This window comes from Charadrius vociferus, unplaced genomic scaffold (genome assembly GCF_000708025.1).
Source record: "Charadrius vociferus isolate BGI_N301 unplaced genomic scaffold, ASM70802v2 scaffold15, whole genome shotgun sequence".
Classification (NCBI taxonomy): domain Eukaryota; kingdom Metazoa; phylum Chordata; class Aves; order Charadriiformes; family Charadriidae; genus Charadrius; species Charadrius vociferus.
The window spans coordinates 12,185,062-12,207,480 of NW_009650064.1; the positions used below are offsets into that span (position 1 = coordinate 12,185,062).

At 41.3% G+C, this 22,419-nt stretch overlaps 1 protein-coding gene across 1 annotated transcript in view; it reads left to right on the top strand.

Moving 5' to 3' along the window:
• The window catches only part of PAG1 (phosphoprotein membrane anchor with glycosphingolipid microdomains 1), a 14,092-nt gene extending 7,892 nt beyond the window's left edge, over positions 1 to 6,200 (top strand). Inside the window, exons 5-6 of the mRNA XM_009891876.1 lie at positions 3,785 to 3,844; positions 5,779 to 6,200. Of these exons, the coding sequence (XP_009890178.1) occupies positions 3,785 to 3,844; positions 5,779 to 6,129 (411 nt within the window). The 3' untranslated portion in view covers positions 6,130 to 6,200. The remainder of the gene's footprint in view (positions 1 to 3,784; positions 3,845 to 5,778) is intronic.
• The last annotated feature ends 16,219 nt before the right edge of the window (positions 6,201 to 22,419 follow it).

A 22,419-nucleotide genomic window follows, 5' to 3' on the forward strand; every position in this document is an offset into this window, starting at 1 on the left:
GTTTTCTCAGCAGCTTTTTCTTTCTCCGAGCCCAGGGACAAGTTAGTGGTGGACTCCTTGAAAAATAGAATGATGAGATTTTCAACAAGTTATTTTCCCATTTTTAGTTTTTCACCAGAATTAATTTTAAGGATGCTCTCAGATCATTGCACAGCGTTTTCATAAACTGTTGAGTTTGCATTTTTCAGAACTAGTTTAGATAATTTATTATTAATTGTGATTGAAAGCACTGTGATTTTAACAGATTAATATAATTTTGGTGTCAGAGTCATCAAATGATATTAGGTATTGATGAAAATTTCCAAAAAAAAGTTTTACGTTACATTTTAGTGTAAATGTTTACCTGCAAAACCATAGCAGAGCTGAGGTATTGTTACTTGTTTCTGATTGCTCTCTTATTGGAAGTATTTCCATAATCCAGGCAGAGGGCAAAAAACCCACCTTGTTACATAACCGACTAACCATATAACCTATAAAGCACAATAGAGTTAAAATGAATAAACTGAATACTACTCATAATATACAAATAGTTTATCTGGACTCTTCAGTGGACATTCTTACAAATAATGAGCTCGTTAAGCAAAAAATTAAGATGTGATTGTCAACAATAATCCACCAACACCCCCCCCTTCCCAAATTCAGGCCATATGTAATTTCTAATTAAACTTTTAGAGAAACAGCTTTCCGTAACAGTGACATTTTTCCTACCAGGTGTGAAAAGACTTGCAGAAACTCATTGTATTTCCCGGGCACCGATACAAAGGAAAAGCATTTGCTGCTCTGTAGCTCCCCAGCACACCGTGTAAAGTGTCAGTAACTGCAAGGAGTGGGAATTGATTAAAATGGTTCAGGTTTTGAAGGATTAATCAAGAGATGACACATGCAGTCCCCTAAGTGCCAGAAAAAAGGTGTTTGTCTAATTAAAATTTATTCAGAGCTAAAGCCGTCCTGCGTTAAAGCTTCGGCAGCGTGAGATGGTTCCCGCGTTCGCTGCTAGGTACATGCATTATGCATCGAAGCGTGCGCCTGTCCTGTCCTTGAGAGCTACAGCTGCAGCAGAGTTGGAAATGGTAATTGATGGAATATATAAATGTCATTATTGTTGGCATTGTGCGGGGAGGCGGTTGCAGGATCGTTTTTCTGTTGTGATGATGATAATTTTTCCCTCTGTTGTGTTGTTTCAAACAATGCAGAGCAATGCCTGGTTTTTCCCAATGTGGCAACCAAACGCAAGATGTTTATGGAAACGTATGTTATATTGATAACTCTTTTAGTTAAACAGACTCCATAGGTGTCGCTTTTTGCTTCCTCTCTTGTGAGGCTCCTTAGCTGCCTTGCTTCACATGACATCTGTATCCTGAACTTTTCAACCTTCTACCCTGACCCTGACGAAGAGAGAGGTTGGGCATAAGTCATGTGAGTCTCTCTTGCTACAATTAGGCTTTGCTTTAGTAGGGCACGAAGAAGGGACAGGCAGGGAGGCTGCTTGTGTAACTGAGACTTGTACCTGCCAACAGACAGAGAACAGACCGTGTCCAGGCTGCTTCAGCCTCATCCTTAAGAGGCTGCCCGGGATGATTCCCAGCCCACGCCAGTTCCTGAAGCACACTAATTTGGGAGAGGGCTAGGTGGACCAAACCAAGAGAACGTTCTAGTATATAACAGCAGGAAAAGGGTAAAGGATCCTTTCAAGAGCCAGACGTGCAATAAACGGGTGAAAATTAATTATCTAAATTGGTTATTGGCTGTGACCCAGCCAAATCCTTAGGAAGGTTTTGGTGAAGAAAGACACCTTTAATAGCACAAGGCCTCTTACAGGCCTCCATCACCTGGAAAAACTTGGGCATAGTTCTTCTAATAAAACTGGAGGAGCAGAATAGTTTTTTCTTTAATTCTTCCTTTTTAATTTAAAAAAAAAAAAAGAAAGTACAGATCTCCTTTTTCACCCATGTCTTTCCAGAGTGAGCACTGGTAGAAATGCTCTCTGTGTGCAATTTGGCTGCTGCCATCTGATTTCAGACTTGCGCAGCCTGAGGATGGGCAAAGCATCTCTTACAAATGCACCAGAAGAGAATGGTCTTCTTGTTCTGGTGCCCGAGTCAGGAGCAGCAGCTGAGCCAAAGAGCAAAAAATCAAGCGCTGTCGAGGAACAAAAGGAAAGTGGAAGGCAAATAGGGACACATGCTGTTTGTGTTGCTGCTGTTGAGGTTTCAAGCATAATTTATAATACTGCTAGGTACAAAATATTTAGGAGCAAGTATTCTTTTTTCAGTCTGCAAGATGAAAATATCCTTCAAAATTGATGTGTCAAAGGTTTCACATTTAGAAAAGAGAACACTAGGTCCCAGGGAAACAAGAACAGGATTGCCAACACCCTGGGGTATTTGTCAATACTTGAGTGGGAAACTGTAGAAGGGGTCCTGACACGTGGTGATTATAGACACACTGATGAGAGAAAATAACTTCACTGAAGAATTTTACAAGCAAGCACATGTTTGTTTTAATGCGTGAGGATGAAATTAGTAACTTACTCCTCAACATACAAAATATCTTGCAAATAAGAAATACTAAACTGAGCTGCTGTAGTGAAGCAGATCTAATAAAAGGCCAAAATACATTTCAAGTTTTGTTTTTTTTTTTTGTGAGTAAACAAGCTACAGGTTAGAGAGTGCATTCTCCAGGCGGTGAGAAAGAAGCAAGGGGGTTGTTAGGTGTGAGGGAAACCCCCCAGGGAGCACCAGGCAGACTTCAGTGGGCTTTGGGTCAGGGTCTTCATCAGGAGTGCCCCAGGGGTTTGAAGCTTGGTATTTACCAGAAGTAAAGACATGAAGAAAAATGGAAGTAGGAAAGAATCTGTTGTAATGAGACTCTGTGGAAAAAAAATAGTCTTGTGTGTCTAGTATGTGTCTGGAAACGGTGTTTGATTGAGTGCTAAAAATAGCTCTACTTCTCCACCTTAGTCTGCACTGGAGGAAGTCTGAAGTATTTTAGGTGGAGAATTTGTGTGAAACTCCAAAATACGTCCCATTACAAACAGTGCTGGAAGGCTCCCTCTGAATCACTGTGGAGCAGGAGTCCAGCAAAGCCTTCTCGCCCCATGGGGGAGGAATCCCACGGCCACTGTGAGGTAGCCAGGGTCTTCGTTGCCATAAAAGTCCTAAGACATTTTTCTTAAGAGCAAAATGCTTTTCCCCCAGTGTTTAATGACCTGGTTTCTACATGACGTGTTACATGCTTAAAGTTAGACTTGATATCAAACCAAGCCCTCCATCCTTAGTCACTTTGCGATGTAAACTGGCACAGTGCCTCCCTTGCAGCACTTCCAGGATCCACTGAATGAAGGATAACAATGGTCAGGAAAGTGCCAGTTGAGTATTGTTCTTTTGTCATCTAAAAGCATATCTGAAATGACGTGGAACGCCAACTAGTGTGTCACAACAGCTGACTTTTAATTGTTCAAAAGCCTTTGCAGACTCTTTGTTGCTGCATTAGAAGTGTAAAGGCGGGGTACGGTGGAGCAGAGTTTGTCTTAACCATTACATTATTTTTACCCTTTTCAGGTCAGGACAAGAGCAGATACATTAAAAAGCTCTACTAACCTCCAGGCTGTTATCTCCAGAGATGTACTCTGGATATTGGGGTTATTAGCTATGTAAAATGGAACTGGTGAGCAAATGACCATAAAATATGATGTATTGATTATAACAGGAGGGTTTTATTACAGGTTTCACGCTGTTGACTGGTAATGAGCCTTTTTTTTCCTTTCTTTCTTCATTTTTTACAGAGGCTTAGTTCGATGTCTTACAAGTCTCGAGAGGAAGATCCATCTCTTACAGAAGATGAGGTAGGTTTCTTGCATGAAATTCAATAACTAACTAGAGACCTTTTTTCAGGCAGAAATTAGCATAAGATCCGCATGATTAAGCAGGATCTAAGAAAGGTGAAATTTGTCTGAAGGGAAAATGAAAGCCAAAGTTTCTCTGCACGGAGTTGGTATTGCCACATTCCTAAAATCAGAGGTATTCTAGCACACGGCCAATTGTGTCAGAAAATAACGTGAGGCCACAATTAGCTGATCATTAGGGCAGCTTGTTGATTTGGCTGACGAGCTCTACTTAAGAATAATAATCAGCATCCTTTTGAAACATGCTCCACCTTCCCCATGCAACAAAGTGTTTGGGGCTCTGGGAAATAAATGGAAGCCCAATGAAAGCACTACAACATAAACTGTTTTTTAAAATGTCTGTTAGTCAAATAAATTGAGGAGACTGAAACAAAGACAGAAAAGTTAAACAAAAATAAGGTTGCTTGTGATCATCTCCAAAACACCCGTGCAATTTACAAATACATTCTCTGGACATAAAAGTAAACACAAACTTGGCAATGAGCTGAGTGAGCTAATGCTTTCTGCTGGGAGAGGCACTCCCAGACATTAATGAATAAATTGATCCTTGAACTGGGTTTGTGTAATTTAATGCTGGAAAGAGCTGAAGTATGGATGAGCAGAAAAGCCATTGTTTCTTTGGTTGGCTGAAATAAGTAAAAAGTAAGAAGTATTGCTGTCTGCAATTTTATGTCTCTCTTTATAAAAAAAAAGAAATAAATACAGAATTAACAGAAGCAATCTGGTTCCTCTGCATCAGTCAGCATTGCTTAATGGTAATGGACATTTTCATGCCAGTCTACTATTTTAATTGGATTGATGCAAATCCAGAGTGGCCTTGCATGCTTGGGAAAGACTTTAAATAAGGGCTATGTTGCAATTGCGGTATTAGGTACCAGAGAAGCAGTACAGAGAATTTCAGCCGTCTGCCCTCGGCGCGGGGTAGTATCCGCTTGGACTGGGAGAGGGAGTGAAGAGTGGCTCCCTGTGCTTGGCACCAGCCCTGGTGAGCCCTGGGCAGAGGGACATGTGTGGACGTGGGCTTCTCCTTTGCCTCTTCATTAAGGGCCACCTTCATGCACTTGTTTAAGCATACCACCTCCTCAGAGGGGATTTTTAAAGCAAGGAGGGAGCCTCCAGCTCCCTCTTTTGTGTTTATAGTAGCTAGTTTCAGTCTTGGTCTGAAGTTCTGATACACAGTGACTGAGATGCAGCTCCTCTTTGTAGGCAGAGTTTAGTCAACAGAACAGAACTTGCATATCAAGATCAGCACGAACTATTTGCTGATTTCTGGTATGGGTAATTTAACTCCTGATTTTTAATGTTCTCTTCACACGACTTGGTGCCTTCCTGGTCCTGCCTATAAATACAACAAATAACTACACTCCTATTGGGGTGTCTCTAAAAGCAGAAAAGTAGCCACTACCATTAAAAATAATAATAATAATAATAATTTTAAAACCCCCATGGATTGAACAGCATCCTTCTTCTACATTACAGCAGCTAAACCTGATCATCCCTTTGATGCCTGTCTCTTCATTGAGCCCAAGCTGGGTCCAGGACTGTAGCAAAACTTCCAAGAGCTCCTGCTCACAAAGCCATTCCCTTTTATCACGGGTCTAATTTGCCTGCAGGGGATTTATGTTCAAAGAATTTTTACATTTATAAACTTCTTTTATAAAGCATTCTTTTTTGAAAGAAAATCAATTTATAAATGCATGCCAGAAAAGAAAGAATTTTTAAGAAATCTTTTTTTGTAAGAAAGGATAGGTTTTTACTGGAAGATCCTGTATTTTCTTAAGTAACTGACATCCTTGTACCCCTAGAAGGGGTACAAACTCGCACACAAGCTTTATGCCATGCTTAAATACTCAGCAGGTATCTCTTTTTCCTAGATCTCAGCCATGTACTCATCGGTGAGTAAGCCGGGACAGACCACGAAGGCACTGGATTCTCCTTACACCTGTATTCAAGAAATTGCATCTCAGAGGTCCCCGTCTATTTGCAGTGGCCTCTATGCAAGTGTGAAGGACTTTGAAAACACCCTAAATACTACCACTGTGCCTCAATCAGCGGACAGACCAAACGGGGAGCTGGAGCCTGACTATGAAGCTATCCAGTCAGTGAGCCAAGAAGAAGACAGGACCTTGTCTGTGCCTAACACAAACCACACTTCTCTTTCAGGAGAGAATGACTATGAGAGCATAGGGGACTTGCAGCACCACAGGGATTTCACCAGACTTTAACTTCTCCACCAGGCAGATTTCTCCGCTGGTATTTTCAAAGGAACACGTGAAACATGGAGAGGGAAGTGCTTCTCCTTTTGAGGAACAAAGCGAAGTAGAGAACAAAAGTTGTGAAGAAGCAGTGTAGGTTTCACCCAGGGTGTGATACCCACTAGGTTATTCTCAGTAGCAGATGGAGGCTCACACAAAAGGGTACGTCAGGTCAGAATGAGGACCAGGACAACGTAAAGGCTTCTTTATTGTTAGTTCCAAGACAACCAGAATTTGGGAAGGAGTGCAACGTTGTCATCCCAGTAGGATTACATACCAAAAAGACTGCCTTTACACAAAGCTAGCTTTTCATATTAAGAGATTATTTTCTGTCATTTGCTTCAAAGTGTTTTTCAAGCATCGTTTTTCATTCAAGTTTGGGCATCCACAACGCTGAGCAAATCACGGATCATTGTACCTCAACTCAGACTTACTTTGCAGGGCTGGGGAAGGCATGCTCACCTCTGTCTTTTGCGGAGCTCTGACCAGATTCATTGCAACTGAAGTGCAAACAACAGTACTTCACAAGGGACCTACTCCAAATGTACTTGAATTAGTTCTGTCAGGTTTTTCTGTTTGTTTTTTTTAATGTCAAGGGGCTGTAGAATGTGACTTGCAATATTTGAGATGTGTACTGGTATTTGTAGGTTTTTTGTTTGATTATTTGTGAAATACCGCTTTAAAATGGCAAGTGACAGCCTTAGCGTTCTTGCTCTGTTCCCCTCACGTGCACACATATACCTACACACACACCCCCCAGACAACTGTCATCTTGCAGAAAGTTGTGCAAATGAATGCATTGGCATAATGTTTAGTCTAACCTTAATAGTGTTGAGTCATTTTTGGAAGAATTTTGCCCTTTTAAAAAAATTTAAATATTTTAATATGTTTGTCTAGTTTATTATATAGGAAAATTATGTATTGTGTTGAATCGATGATATGTTTTATTTTTACAACGTATTTTTCATCTTCAAAGTTTTTGTAGATTAACTTACTGTTTTATGTAACAAGAGGAATCCCATTCTTTGTTTGGGCTTTATTTGGTTTTCCTTTCCATTTTTTTCCTCTTTCAGTAGTATGTAAATGAACAATTAGTTTGTTGGTTTGGGGGTTTTTTTGTCTTCTTGAGCAGGGATGTGGAACATGCCTTGCTGGTTTTAAGCTCCAAATAACGGAGTCTATGTAAAAGAACACTGCCAAAGGGCAAAAAAGAGGCAGAAGAGACAGTGTTATTTAGTCTGGGATTGCCACTGGTCCACCTTCTTCCTCTGCTAAAAGGAGCAGGAGCGCAACCAAGAACAACTTGGGGCTCTGACAAGCAGTTTGAAAGCCACTGGCTTTTCAAAGATACCAAGTTATTCTGTTACTATGGAATACAAAGTACAGTGCTTGGATGAAATAAGTAGGTACTAAGTTGATACTTTTGTTTTCTTCAAGACTGGTACAATAGTATGAGAATAGCCCAACAGTAGAGAACTGGCATTGTGTGATACGCATTTGTACACGTGTGCATATATTCCCGTGTATATAAGCATACACATGTAATTTGGACACAAGTATAAATTATAGTCCAAACGTGGTAACGTTCAAATACATTCACATACATGCTATCTGGCATGTGCTTGAAGGATAGTTTATTTTTAAATCGAAATAAACAGTACATAAACTGATTTTGGCTTATTCCATAGTAGCCAAAACAGGTTTAGTTTCAGCTCACTTGGTGCTGGCTTTTGATATACCAGATCGAGTCCTTCTCAGATCACCGGCCAACGCTCAACATTACTTGGTACTATAAAGAAAAACACAGATCTGGTTACACACATTTATTAGAAATAATTTCATAACTGAAAGAAATGTACTGATCTATGGGCTTTGCCTGTAAGTAGTACAGCTCTGAGGAGCAGCGCAAGTGGGCAGTCAGACTCTGCCCACGGGGTGATTCAAACTTCATGGATCCTGACCTCATATGACAGTGTCCCACACTTGATCTATGACTCTCTTCCTTTCAGGAGAAGCAGTTCAGACCTGTCTACATCCATCTTCTTCTTGACCATGCCACTATGCTTCCACAGCTGCAGCAAACCCTTTGCTTCCACTTCACTGCAGTGCTTTTTAAAGCTGACTTCAGTCTTCCTTTCTGTAGTTTTTCCCTCAAAAAAAAAGTTTCTATTTCTGTTCCCTTGAATGTGAATTCATGAAGTTCGCCTTTGACTGTTCTCTCTTTCTACTTCACACTGTTTAAGGCCAAAGATAAGATGCACCATGTTTCAGAAGATCTGTTGTGCTAAGTCTGGAGAATTTCTGCAGTCTTTAACTCTGTGTTTGCTGTCTGTTCCTTGCCCAGGGGCATGGGTTTATAAATGTAGTCCTCAGTGTGACTCCTGCAACTTAGTGGCAGGCATACCTCAACTCCTGAAATTCCCAAATACATCTCAAGATGTAGTTGTCCCTTAAGGATTGTTTTACTCATTACATGGATGACTGCTTCTGGAGAAACAGTAGCAACATGAGGTTTTTCAGGTTCACCAAATTCAATTTCAAGACCAGTTTAAAGAAAAGATAAGAGATAATGCCAGTTAACAATAATGCCAGTTAACAACAGCAAAGAATAACACTGAACTCTTGACTGTAAAATTTTAAAGTGAAAAAGAAGAAAATCAAACATCACTCTGGAAGTGCCCCCATCAAGATCAGCAAGTCAAAGGAAGGAGGAGGGCTGCCCAGTCACTCTTTGTGGTCTTTCAGAGCAGGATCAGGAGTGTTGGTTTGGAGGAAGGGACATGAGACTCTGCTCCTTCCTTCCTTTCTTTCCCCCATGCTGACAACTGCTCCTTGAGACCCCCCAGACTTCCCTTTTCCACGGTGAAATCCCTTACCCTCTCTTTTTTCTTTTGTTTCTGTTTTCAACCTGCCCCATACAGCATCACACTGGGACCTGGTACTATGTCTGCAGTCCTGTAGTGCTGGCACATTCTTTCCCATTTAAATGACTCACAGTCTGGTCACAACCTTTTCATTGTCCGCCAGACCCTCAGCCTGGTGGGGAAGGAGCTCAGAGTTTGGACTGCTGCTTGTGGGATATGTACCTGCCCTCAGCCAGTGAAACCCCTGCATATTGGACTCCTGAGAGCTGCAGAAGGAATTACCCTCCTGAACAAGGACACACAGGGGAGTCTGTAACTCCCTGACAATCTCCATTGCCTAGTCTAATGCTAAAGAATGTTTTAGAATTCAGTCCAAGGCTCTTAAGTGAATAATTACATCTCTTAACAAAGAATCAAGCTTCTGTTTTAGTTCCCTCTTCCCAGAAGTCAGATCTGTTCCTTTACGGCTGTTGCCAATGCTTCCTTTTCACTAATATGTTGGATGCAAAGATTTTTCCAACAGTAATCCCCAAATAGATTAATCTGACTAAAGAAAAAGGAGTCTCTTCTGCTTGTCTCTTCATTGATATTTTTTCCTCTGTCACCATATCCCCAAATAAAATGTCAACATCCAAAATGAAGTATTTGTTACCTAGTGATCTTTTCTGGGGAAGCTTCACAGTCTTATTTCTTTGCATCCATTTTTTGGTGCAACTATATAATAAGAACTCCCATCACATTGCCACAGTAAGGCCAAGACAAGCTATAATGTGCATATAACTGCACTAGTGAAAAGGTCTTTTCTGATTTCCTACTGGGAACTGGTAGAAATAGGAAGTGCAGTTTGAACATCTTTTCCATGTATCTGTGTCCTGTGTGGGAGTTCTTTTCACCACATACCCAAACCAGTGCTAACTCCATACATAAACCAGTCACCCCTTTCTACCATGATGAGAAATAGAGAAATACCATGAGAGAAATAGATTCTTTACAGGTATCTGTAGCACAGGCGTGTACCTAATTACCATGGTTAGATCAGTTATAGTGCCTTTTTTACTAAGTAGCTAGTACTTTCATACTCTTTTCCGTACTGTGTTTGTTTGACTCAAAAGTACAAAGAGACAACCCCAACATTTACTTGTCTGAGTTGGAAACAGCTTTATAGAGACACGTTATATGTATTGGACCTCAGTTAGCCCTACAATAGCAATAGTCTCTCACAAACGTCCTCTAAAAAGCCCAGTAATGTAGCTATGATGACTAAGTTTTGCAATAAGAATTATCAGTCTTCTTTTGAAGAACCTTAAGTTTTTCAGCAGTGAGCATTCAGGGAGGTGGTGGTCTTTGTCCATGTCAGCTGTGAACAATTAGTCGCTTCAGTCTTTCTATTACTATCAATTCAGGCTTGCTTACATGTAGCAGGATTCATGAGGTGAGGGATGAGTAGGTGTGGGGATTCGTATTAATGAGTAACCCAGAGCTGGACCATCCCCACAGAAGCAACTGGCTGAGGACCAGCTGCGGCCTTCTCTAAGCCCTCGTCTATCGTGCCTTCAGGGAATCCATCCTGCAGGGATTCTTCTGGGCTGTGTGCTTCTCCTTGGCTCCCTGAACAGCTCCTGTCCACTGTCTTGATCACAATTCTGTATATGTGGTGCTTTCAACCTTTCAATGGTGCTTTTATAAGATGCTGGATAAATCATTTCAATGTGCTTTCTGAAAGCTGATGCATAAAGCTGTGACACAGAGTGCCCTCTATAGTATTGTCTGCTTCCCAGAACTTAGCATTAACTGTGTTACTGTGACTACAAAAGGCTGACAGTGCTGCCCTGTCTCCTGTTCATCTCCCACACAACCAGAATGGAGTCATCACGTGTAACAAGCCTAGGTTGGGCCACAGGTGTTTAAACGCAGCCATTTGGGCCAAGTGCCTTGGCTTGAAAGCGGTTAGAGACATGGTTCTCATCTGTGCAGTGTGAGATTGGAAACATTGTAGAGCCCAGCTCAAGGACTTTTTTCTCTGTCCTATTATGCATATGTATTTTTCTGCAATATGACTGTAAGAAATCTGTTTCTGCAACAAACATTTTAATTTGGGCCACACTCCAATGAGGGACTTTTGCTGTTAGGCAAATTACCAATTATTTCAGATGAGCGTTACTTATTTAGGTTGGAACATGCCTGGATAAGGCTGTTATGTGCCTCACAAGTAATTTGGTGTGTGTCATCTACTGTGAAACAGGAGAATGCAGAAAGATGATCAGCCTGACATGCTCCTGTGGTGATGTGCTGAAGACTTTGGAGGGCAGGTCTTTTCGTGCAGGGAAGCGTAATTGCTATTAACATGATTTCATATCTTGGTGCTGAAGTTGATTTGTAGCATGTCTTTCAGGATGGCCATGGCTGAAGACATTGCCAGAGGAGATCTCAGCCTCAAAAATAAAATAAAATTCAAAAAAAGTATTTTTATATCCCTTGCTAGCTAGCAACGTATGTTGAGGATTATGCTAAAGATAAATGCTACGGATGGAAAATCACAGAGATAAAAACACAGGGTTCCCCTTTCTTCAAGGAGAGAGAACCCTCTTTGGTTGGGTCAGTATGAAAGATCCCGGTCTTACAGCAAGTATTAAACAAATTAATTGTCTATGTAGGCTTACAACAAGTATTAAACCACAAAAGTATTAAACAAATTAATTGTCTATGTGGTAATTTCCCTGGAGTGCATTAGGGTATCATACACACTAGACACTGTTTTTTTCCTGTGGACAACAGAAAGATGAAAGCTTATTTGTAGTACAAGGTTCCCATTGATTAATTGGTAACGCTTACTTGTAAGTTACATGTAATCCAAAGGTCATCGAGAGTGTCCCCACAATGTAGATCTATTTAAGCTAACTCTAAATGATCCAGCTCAGGTGTTGTAAACAGAATCACTAGAACAATTTAATGCTCTACTTGGTCTGACCTGCTCACATAGCTAACTCCAGCACCCCGATTTCCAGAGCAAACGCATGGATTATTTTTGTATTACATACCTATTGGCCTGTGCCCAGTCTATAGATAACATAAAACTTACAGTTCTGTTTTTCCAAACTGTGAGGTTTTGGTTCTGGAGGTCTTCAGTTTCAAACTGGCCAGAAGGACAGTCACGACAAACATGATAGCAAAGTGCCTAAAAACAAAGATGTTTCTGAAAAGATAAAGTTGCTCACTGCTACTCCACAGCAACTTGCCTACTGTATGTGGTACTCTCTTGCCACATGCATTCCTAAATACTGGCTTTCATTTGTGACATTCATTTATTGTTATAATAGCACAGTCTGACAAGGTTTCTGTCTCTGCAATCTCATTGTCTAATTTTAACTAGTATATGTTTGTTACAGAAAATATAAAATGAGATTCTTTGTTCAATTTAGAGGGCAGCTATGTTATTTCTTACAGTTCATGATGATGCAGCAATCTGCTTAGATGATTTACAAAGTATGTAAGTATCAGTTGACTTCAAAATGCTTCATTTGAGATTTCAGAATGCCTCCTGTTCACTACAAGACGATGTTACCAACTCTTGTCATTTTAATCTTGTAATATTGGGGAGGAGATTTTAAACCTTACAAATCTTCCTACTTTAAAAAAAAAAAAAAAGACAGTGCTGATGTTTTGACTTCCTAATGTCTACGAAGAGACTCTCATATTTTAACTTCCATCATAGTTTGGATTTGGACTACCCTCGTATTTATGGAACTGTTCCTCCCCGCCATGTTCAGCTGTCACCATCTGAGTATCAACTTGATGAAATATGGCAAATGTCCAGAGAGCACAGAAACTGCATCACGTAACACTTCTGACTGGAACCTTTTTAGTGTGCCTGTGAGATTTAGGAGCCTGGACTTAAGTCAGATGTTTTTTGGGGAAATCACGTCCCATCTTGCAGACTTCTATGGATGTCTTCACTTTCTTTCAGGGCAAGAAGTTCTGTAGCTTGTAAGCACTCAACTGACATGGAAAGAGGTATGTAAAAGGTGAACTGGTACAATATTTAAATGTATTAGTAAAAAAACACCTAAGAGCACAAGAACCTTCTTTCTCACATGTCTGAGGATACTGGAATTTGGTCTTTATCTCTGAGGCTGTTTGAGAAAAGTCACATAACCAGTCTCCTCAGAGCATCCTACCAGCAGACAAGTCTTTGAATGAACATCTGGATCACTCTGGTGGCTCCTGAGTTTTCACACGTACCACCTCCATGATTTCCAGCAGGGCCTGTCTCGTCTCTGTGGCGATGACTACTTAGGAATGGGCCTTTGCTTCGCAGTTCTGACCTCTTTAACTTAAGAAAGGGGGATGTGATCTGCTTCTCCCCAGTCTAGTTTTTCTAGATAAAAGTGTGCTAAGAGCCCACCTGCGAAGCTAGAAATAGCCTCCTGCAGCAACTAGGAAGAGAAAGGTAAAAGGAAATTTCATTTGTGCTTCACCCATGTCACAGACTACCTGTTTAGAAAGATTTTTACAGTAGAAGAGGTTACAGTTAAGGGACAAGTTGCCAAGAATCTCACAAGAGATGGATGGAATTGTTTATTCTTCTCAGTATTCCATACACCCAAAGAGGCAGGGGCAAGTCCTCTCTGCCCCACCATGACGCAGTTTGCTGATCTTTTATCAAGCCTCCATATCAACAGAAATGAAACAAATAAATAAATTCTAAATACATGTTTTTGTTCTGTCATAAACCCAAAATGGACAAATGTGGATGCACTAATGTAAGTACCATGTGCAGATCTGGACTTGCACAGATGTTTGTAGCAAAAAAAAAATAAACAGGAAGAAAAAAACCAAACAAACACAAACCACCACAAACCTGGATTACTTTATTTAAATAGAATTATTTGCGTGAGAAAAGGGTGCAGGATTGGACCCTATGAGTTTAGAAGAAGTTTGGGTTGGTGCTGGGTATTTTTGTTTGTATTTTCAGTGAAATATATTTTCTTTCTTTTATGTTAGTGAATCGATATGACTTCCATAGGAACAACAAAAAATAGTTTGGTATATGGATAATTATCTCTAATAGCTATTATTAAAATCATGCCTCAGTAGGAGTCACTATAAATTGGGTGCTATAGGAGCTATTGCATAAAATCGCTTTATATATGGAACACTGCATACTTAGAACGTAGTGGATAAATAGTTGTAATTACAGACACTTTCATTTATTTTATCCATTGTTTTATAATGGAAAAAGTATTTATTACTGGAATGGTTTTCCAGCAATGTTCTCTTACAGAATGTCCTAGCAACAAACTGTGTTTTCTGGACAACCATTTGATTCTCTGGTCACTGACGCAGAACTGCAAAACATCCTCAAACCAGTATGAGCTTCTGAAAAGAGAGGATTAGAACTGGGTTTGGCTATCTTAGTGTGGATACAGTTAAATATACAGTGTAGTTCAGCTCTGTAGGCAGTGAGGGCGGTTCAAAGAACTGACTGTACTATACAAACCCGGAGTCAGTGCATGCAGACTTCTGAGACGGCACTAGCTGAGGCTTGTTCGCTACATGATGGGTTATTTGTCTTGCTACCTGTTTGAAATCAATATAGTTTTATTAACACCACTGCAGACACTGAAATACTGTAGTTTTGCAGAATGTTTGTTCCGTAAATTGTAGCTTGACTGTAATTGCAGTCTGCTCTGTTAGAGCAGTTCAGATCCAACACTACGTTGCTTTTTGTAAATTGGTAATTGCCATGAAATTCCTCTCAATGTTTCGTAGTAATATACATGAGTTGATGTAATTTAGTCATACCATTATTCCAAGAATCTTCATCTGATGTTTCTAGCCAATTCAGCTTTTGGCTGCCGAAAGCACAGTAGGTATTTATGGCTATTTACTGCAAATGTAGACAAGTCTTATGTAAATATTTCAGGGGAAAAAAAAATGCTACGTAAACACATGAGGCTGTTATCTAAAAGTAAGAACATAGGTCAACAATATAAAATACAGGTTTTATTTATGTACAGTAGTATCCTAATATTTACTTGTTTATATGCAGAAAAAAATCTTAAGATTCTGTACTGTATTCTCTGAAAGCTTTTAAAAGAGGCTCTCCCATTTTCTCTGGTTAATATATTTGCAATTAACTTTTGAATTTTTTGGAAACACATGTAAATGATGTCAAATGGGAAATGTTACATTGTGATGAACTGAGTTTAATTCAAAAACCCTGGCAAAATTCATTGGATTGAAATTATATATAAATTCAATAGCCAGACAGAATAAAACACAATAAATAAGCGTTGTCTTTGGGGTTTGTTTTTTATTCACCTGTGCCTCTTTTTGCTGTTTTCTTAACAAATATTTTACTCAGTCCTTGTAGTCACTTCCTGCTGCAGCTCCTAAAATCTCCATTATTTGATAGAATTTTGTTTGTTCCTGGCATTTTGTGCTGCTTTCATTATCTGACAAGAACTATCAAGTCTTCTTTGTGTTATATAGCACCTTACTCCCAAAGCCACAATCCTGTCAAGATTCAAGCATGCACACAACGGCACCAATTTTAAGTTTTCTGGAGACTAAAGCAGAAACTCCCATCGATATAGTGGCACTATGCTCTTTAATGCAGGTAAGAATATTGGATTTGAGCCTTTGAAAGTTGTGCAGCTTTCAGCATTTTTAAAGGGCTGCAATTACCAGCCTTATGGATTATCTTCTGAAACTGCCATGGCGTTCAATTCCTTTTTCTTTGCGAAAGACGCTCTCCAGGTAATGTTCCCCAGCCAATGGCAAGACTCTAATTTGTGTAGAAATACTTTGAGGACATCCTGAAACGTTACAGAGGCAGCAGAATTGGGACCACAGCTGAATACGTAACACAGATTCTGCATGTAAATCCAGCAGAAGGAAATGTTTTAAGCATGCCACTGGAGGAAGTCTTCTTTGTACACTAGAGCAGGAGGCTGAAATGGTACCTCGCCTACTGAGGCTTGCATTTTCCATGAGTTGCACCTTCCCCATCATTATCTTTAATTACAGAAAAGAGAGGAGCAGCTTTACCCATTTAATACCAAGTAGTTACTGAGGAAGGGGTTCCTGGAAAATTCACAGTGCAGCCATGGATTAGTTATGCTGAGCTGGGCAAAAATTAGAGTGGTGCAGACAAGTAGTATCTGTTCACTATCAGGGCTCTTAATGTTTAATCTGGGTAAGTATATTTTGATACTGAAAGGTATAAGGTTATAGGTCAAATAGGGGACTTGTAGAAATAGGGAAAATTGCATGTGAAAAATAATTCAGGATCTCATAGTCTGAAAGAAGATTGCTTTTTACTGAACATTTGTTCATGGACCAAGAAGCTGTAAATGATGTAATTTGATACAATTTTTTTATGAAGTAACGTCCTGTATCTTACCCAATACAGTCTGTTCTTCTGAAAAATACTCGCATTATTATTATCAAGAGAACTGTATCACAGATACTTTTTTTTTTTTTTCCATTCTTCATTCCAAACAGTTGCTATCAGCCATAGAATAGTTCTATTGCAATGTCTAGCTTCAGGTTTGAGGCCAACCATGCAGAACTATACATGTGGCTGGTTGAAATATTGAACAATTTGCCCAGATTCTGGCTAATCATGTAGCTGCGTGCACACACTTGGGAATAGAAAGTACAAGCATCTTTGTTCTCCACTGATCTTTGACATCACTTAGAAGTAAAGCTTTAACCTAATAGGAGCTTGGTATGCAATCAGGAGTATACTGCAGTGACACCTGGTGTTTAAAATAGAATTATTCCCTGTGAAGTGTGACTGTCAATTTATTTTTAATTGGGTACATATTCACTCAAAGACTCACAGTTCACCCTGTGCCCATAGAGCGTAGTATTATATTGAACTAGAAAGTGTTGGAGCTAAAGAGTGGCTTGACATTACTTGGTAGAAAATGTATCAGACAGATTTGTTTCAAAAGCCCGGAATTGCGGTGACATGATCTTTCATGAATGGCTGTTCTTCCTCGCACTCTAGCTGATGACATACTTTATCACTACTTCTTCTCAGTTGGTTATTACACAAATGAGATTGACCCTTCATATAACTCACATAACTGGAATTTCCGTGCAGCCTTTGAGAAAGGACTGATAGGCAAGAACAGAGAACTGGCAGTTCGGGCAGAAACCAGGGATCCCGGGCAAGTCGTGGTGCTAGAAAGTGTATTACAGCAACAATAGATACTTCTGAAAAAAGAAGTAAAGCTAAAAAGCTTATTGACCAAAGTTGTCAAGATCTGTATGTTCACACATGTGACTCAAACGGAATGTAAATCCACCATCAGTTAATGTAATTAAGGATTATTAGGATAATATAATAACAAGGTTCATTACTATTAAGGATTACAGTTTGCCACAAAATGAAGAAAAATTAAGCAAGATCTGGTAGTAACCTGTGTATTCAGACTGTTGGGCAATTTCTATTATGTAAAGTTTTTTGTCACCTGTTTTGAGAAGCACATACATGCTCTATATTTATCTAGTTAATCATTGAAATCTGGCAAGGACAAAACTCTAAGGCTAGCATTGTGTTTTTCCTTTGTCCCATAAAATTCCGTAAGTGTTTGGCTAAGCTAAAAGGCCAGATTGTCCTAAAAGTCCTTGTTTTCCTTCATTAATTTTTCTGGGAAATGATGGGGAACCTGCAAAAAGAAACCTGAACCTCAACTTTCTAAGGCTGTACTTGCACCTCAAGTCAAACAGCAGAGAACCAAGCCTTCTCCAGCCAACTACTCAAAAGCTAGCACTCAAACTAGCATTCAGAGGTCTTCTTCCACTCTTCCTGCAGCTTATTTTCAGCAGCAAAGTACACAGAAAAAAAAGATCTGGGCAAAATGAAGTCTAGATGGGCTATGAAGGAAGGAAACGGCTGCTGCTCCAAGTAGCGTAATCAGTCTTGTAACTCAGCAGCAGAACCAGCATTGTGCTGTTTTGGGGTTAGAGACCTGAGGCTGCCACGGGCCAGAGAACAGCGTTATCAGTACCTTGTCTTTAAAATACCTCAGAACTGGTATGAAAAAGGCCTGTATTAAAAATTAAGTCACAAATTCAAGCACTGAAAACACAAGGAAATGCTATATATCCACTTGTTCACATAAGCTCAATTCCTTCCACAGTACATTCACAGAATGGCTGAGGTTGGAAGGGACCTCTGGAGGTCATCTGGTCCACCCCACCCTGCTCAAGCAGGGACACCCAGCGCAGGCTGCCCAGGACCATGTCCACATGGCATCTGAGTATCTCCAAGGGTGGAGACTCCACAACCTCCCAGGACAACCTGTGCCAGTGCTTGATCACCCTCACAGCGAAAACAGTATATCCTGATGTTCAGAGGGAACCTCCTGTGTTTCAGCATGTGCCCATGGTCTCTGATCCTGTCACTGGGCACCACTGAAAAGAGCCTGACTCTGTCCTCTTTGTACCTTCCCTTCAGGTACTTATCGATAAGATCCCATCTCAGCCTTCTCTCCTCCAGGGTGAACAATCCCAGCTCTCTCAGCCTTGCCACACAGGACAGATGCTTCAGTGCCTTCATCATCTTTGTTGTACTCTCTGTGTGTCCATGTCTCTCCTGTACTGGGGATCCCAAAACTGGACCCAGCACTCCAGGTGCAGCCTCACCAGTGTGGGGAAGGATCACCTCCTTCCACCCGATGGCACTACTTAGTCCAACGCAACCCAGGCTACCATTTGGCTTCTTTGCAAGGGCAAATTGCTGGCCCATATTCAACTTGGGTGTCCACCAGGACCCCCATGCCTTTTCTGCAAAGCTGATTTCCAGATGGGCAGCCCCCAGCATGTACTGGTGCCTGGGGTTGTTCCTCCCTAGGAGCCAGACTTCACGTTTTCCCTTGGTGAACTTCATGAGGATCCTGTTGGCTCATTTCCCTAGTCTGTCAAGGTCCCTCTGGGTGGCAGTATGACTGCCTGGTGTATCAGCCACTCCTCCCTATTTCATGTTATCTGCAAACTACTCCAAATCACTTTCCTGTCCACCATGTGCCTGGAACACATTTCCAGGATTAATCATTCTATCACCTTCCCAGGGATCAAGGTGAGACTGATCAGCTTGTAGTTCCCTGGGTACTCCTTCTGAGTATTTTTGAAGATAGGAGAGACATTTGTTTTCCCTCAGTTTTCATGCACCTCTTCAAGTCACCATGATAGTTCAAAGATAATTAACAGTCGCCTTCCAATGACATCAGCCAGTTCCCTCAGCACTTCTGGGTGCATCCCATTGGGGCCCAGGGACTCACGTATGTCCGGTTTGCTTAAGTATTCCGTAACCTGATCCTCTTCCACCAAGGGTATATGTCTTCCTTGCTGCAAACCTTCCTTCTGTCTCCAGGTCCTTGGATTGCTGAAGGCTGGTCTTACTGGTAAAAACTGAGGTGATGGCAGCATTCAGTACCTCAACCTTTTCCGTGTCTGGTGGCACCACAGCCCCTGCTACCTTCAGCAGCAGGCCTGCATTTTCCCTAGTCTTCCTTTTGCCACTGATACACTTAGAGAAGCCCTTCTTATCACAGAATAGAATCATAGAATGGTTTGGGTTGGAAGGGACCTTAAAGATCATCTAATTCCAACCTCCCTGCCATGGGGACACCTCCCACTAGACCAGGTTGCTCAAAGACCCATCCAACCTGGCCCTGGGGCATCCACAACTTCTCTGGGCAACCTGTTCCAGTGTCTCACCAGCCTCACCGTAAAGAAGTTCTTCCTACTATATCATCTAAATCTACCTACTTTCAGTTTAAAACCGTTACCCCTCATCCTATCGCTACACTCCCTGATAAAGAGTCCCTCCCCACCTTTTCTGCAGGCCCCCTTTAAGTACTAGAAGGCTGCTATAAGGTGTCCCTGGAACCTTCCCTTCTCCAGGCTGAACAACCCCAACTCTCTCAGCCTGTCCCCATAGGAGACATGCTCCAGCCCTCTGATCATCTTTGTGGCCCTTCTCTGGACTCACTCCAACAGGTCCATGTCCTTCTTATGTTGAGGGCTTCAGAGCTGGATGCAGTACTCCAGGTGGGGTCTCCCTAGAGCAAAGTAAAGGTGCAGAATTACCTCCTTTGACCTGCTGGTCATGCTGCTTTTGATGCAGCCCAGGATACAGTTGGTTTTCTGGGTTGCAAGTGCATCTTACTGGCTCATGTGAGCTTCTCATCCACCAACACCCTCAAGTCCTTCTCCTCATTGCTGCTCTCAATCTATTCTCCACCCAGCCTGTATCTGTGCTTGGGATTTCCCTGACCTACGTGAGGGACCTTGCACTTGGCCTTGTTGAGCTTCATGAGGTTTGCACAGGCTCACCTCTCAAGCCTGTCAAGGTCCCTTGTGATGGCATCTGTTCCCTCTGGCATGTCAACTGCACCACACATCTTGGTGTCACTAGCAAACTTGCTGAGGTTGCGCACAATCCCACCATCCATGTCGCCAAGAAAGATGTTAAACAGCATCAGTCCCAATACCAACCCCTGAGGAACACCATTTGTTGCTTTTGATATCCCTCACCAGATTTCCAGTTGGTCTTTGGCTTTCCTAACTGTGTCTCTGCATGCTTGGACAGCGTCTCTATATTCCTCACAGGTTACCCGTTCCTGCGTCCACCTTATATATGCTTCCTTTTTGTGTTTGAGTTTTGCCAGGAGCTCCCTGTTCATCCAGGCAGGCCCTCTGGCATTTTCGGCTGACTTCCCGCTCCTCAGGATGGACAACTCTTGACCTTGGAGGAGGTGAGCCCTAAATATCAATCAGCTTTCTTGAACCCCTCTTCCCGCCAGAGCCTTATCCCATTGGACTCCTTCAAGGAGATCCCACTCAGCCACCTCATTCACCAAATAAAGGGATTCTTGTAGAAAAGTAGTATCGTGACCTTATTTTCAATGACTTCGTCTTTAATTATTTGATCAAGTGTACGGGTTTTTTTTCCCCCACAGAAACTGTCTCAGTGAGTTTGAAGAATAAAAATAGCATGAACCTGCATGAAGTATGTGAAGGTATTTGTAAATCTGAGATCTCCTAGCTCAGACACAGCTTGCTTTTGCAGCCCATGTTGACAGAACATACAGTTGTCTCTGGCACATAGCATAACATCCTCCGAGCTGCCTCGGTGCAGCTCCAGCCTTGGTCCTGCAGGTCTCTCACCAATCCCCAGCCAATGAGCCTCCTTGGAGCCAAGCAAGCCTGTGCAGAGGTTACTGGTATGTCTCTGCACCAGCACTGTGGTTTGGCCACAAACTAAGTAATTACTACACATAAGGGAGATAATTAGGCGGTTTTATTTAATTATGTGTGTGCATGTGTGTCAAGGGGGAGGGGAGAAAACAGAGAATCACAGGTTTGATGTCATGTAACCTCCCTTTTTAAAGCTTTATTTCTTATGCACTTTTCCACTTTGAATTGCCTGAACAATGGCCTATAGTGAAAATTGTCAGAAAACTCAAGATAGCATGAAAATGGGGGAAGAGCCTCTCACCCTTAGAAAGATTTCCAGTTGTTTGTGGTCAGTTCAGTGTGGTTCACAGAAGAAGATTCAAGTTTGGAAGCAGAGAACTCTACCACTGGAAAGTGTGAGTTGAAGGCAACACCACCAAGAGGTGCTACAGCAACAGAAACCTCATTCATGAAGGGAAGATGGCCTGGGGGTTATCCTGCACCTTTCAGCCACACATATGACAAAATTAAAACCAACATGACTATCCTGGTGCCTGAGGTGGCTGTGCAGGCATGTTCTTAATAAATTACGTAATTTTAGGTTAATCTAAGAAATCCTTGAAATACAAATTACTCCTTTTTAGACACTAGCCGAGCAACTTTCCATTTGCTTTCAAAAAAAACCCCACCCTTTAACATGTATGGAGGATACTTGTGAGGATATTATAGCCCTAGATGCTTAACACAAATTAAGAGTTAAGTGTCTGGGTCCCCTGTACCACTAATGGAGTCAGGTGCCTTCAAAGAGGTCTCGAACAGGCAATGTAGTGAGAACAAACTGCTTGAGGTAGTCAGTGAGGAACGCAGAGGACAATATTAAGGACCTGCTTCCTGGTAGTCATCTTTCACAGACACAAACTATTCCAGTTTGTTCTGACAGCTTCTGTCTTGAAACCTGTGTGTTGGGTGAGGTGATAACTACTATTTGTAGCATGAAAAAATGAGCCTGAAGAAATACTTAGCACACATTCTCTTCAGAAGAAGAGCGAGTATGAACTCACTCAGAGACTAAGCAACCATGACTGCATCCGTATGGGGAGCACATGTCCTTTCAGTTAAAAATGTCTCTATTTGTTTGCCCTTGCCCTCTTGGCAAGTCTGCATAAATCCAACACTTTAATGCACGTGTCATCTCCATTAT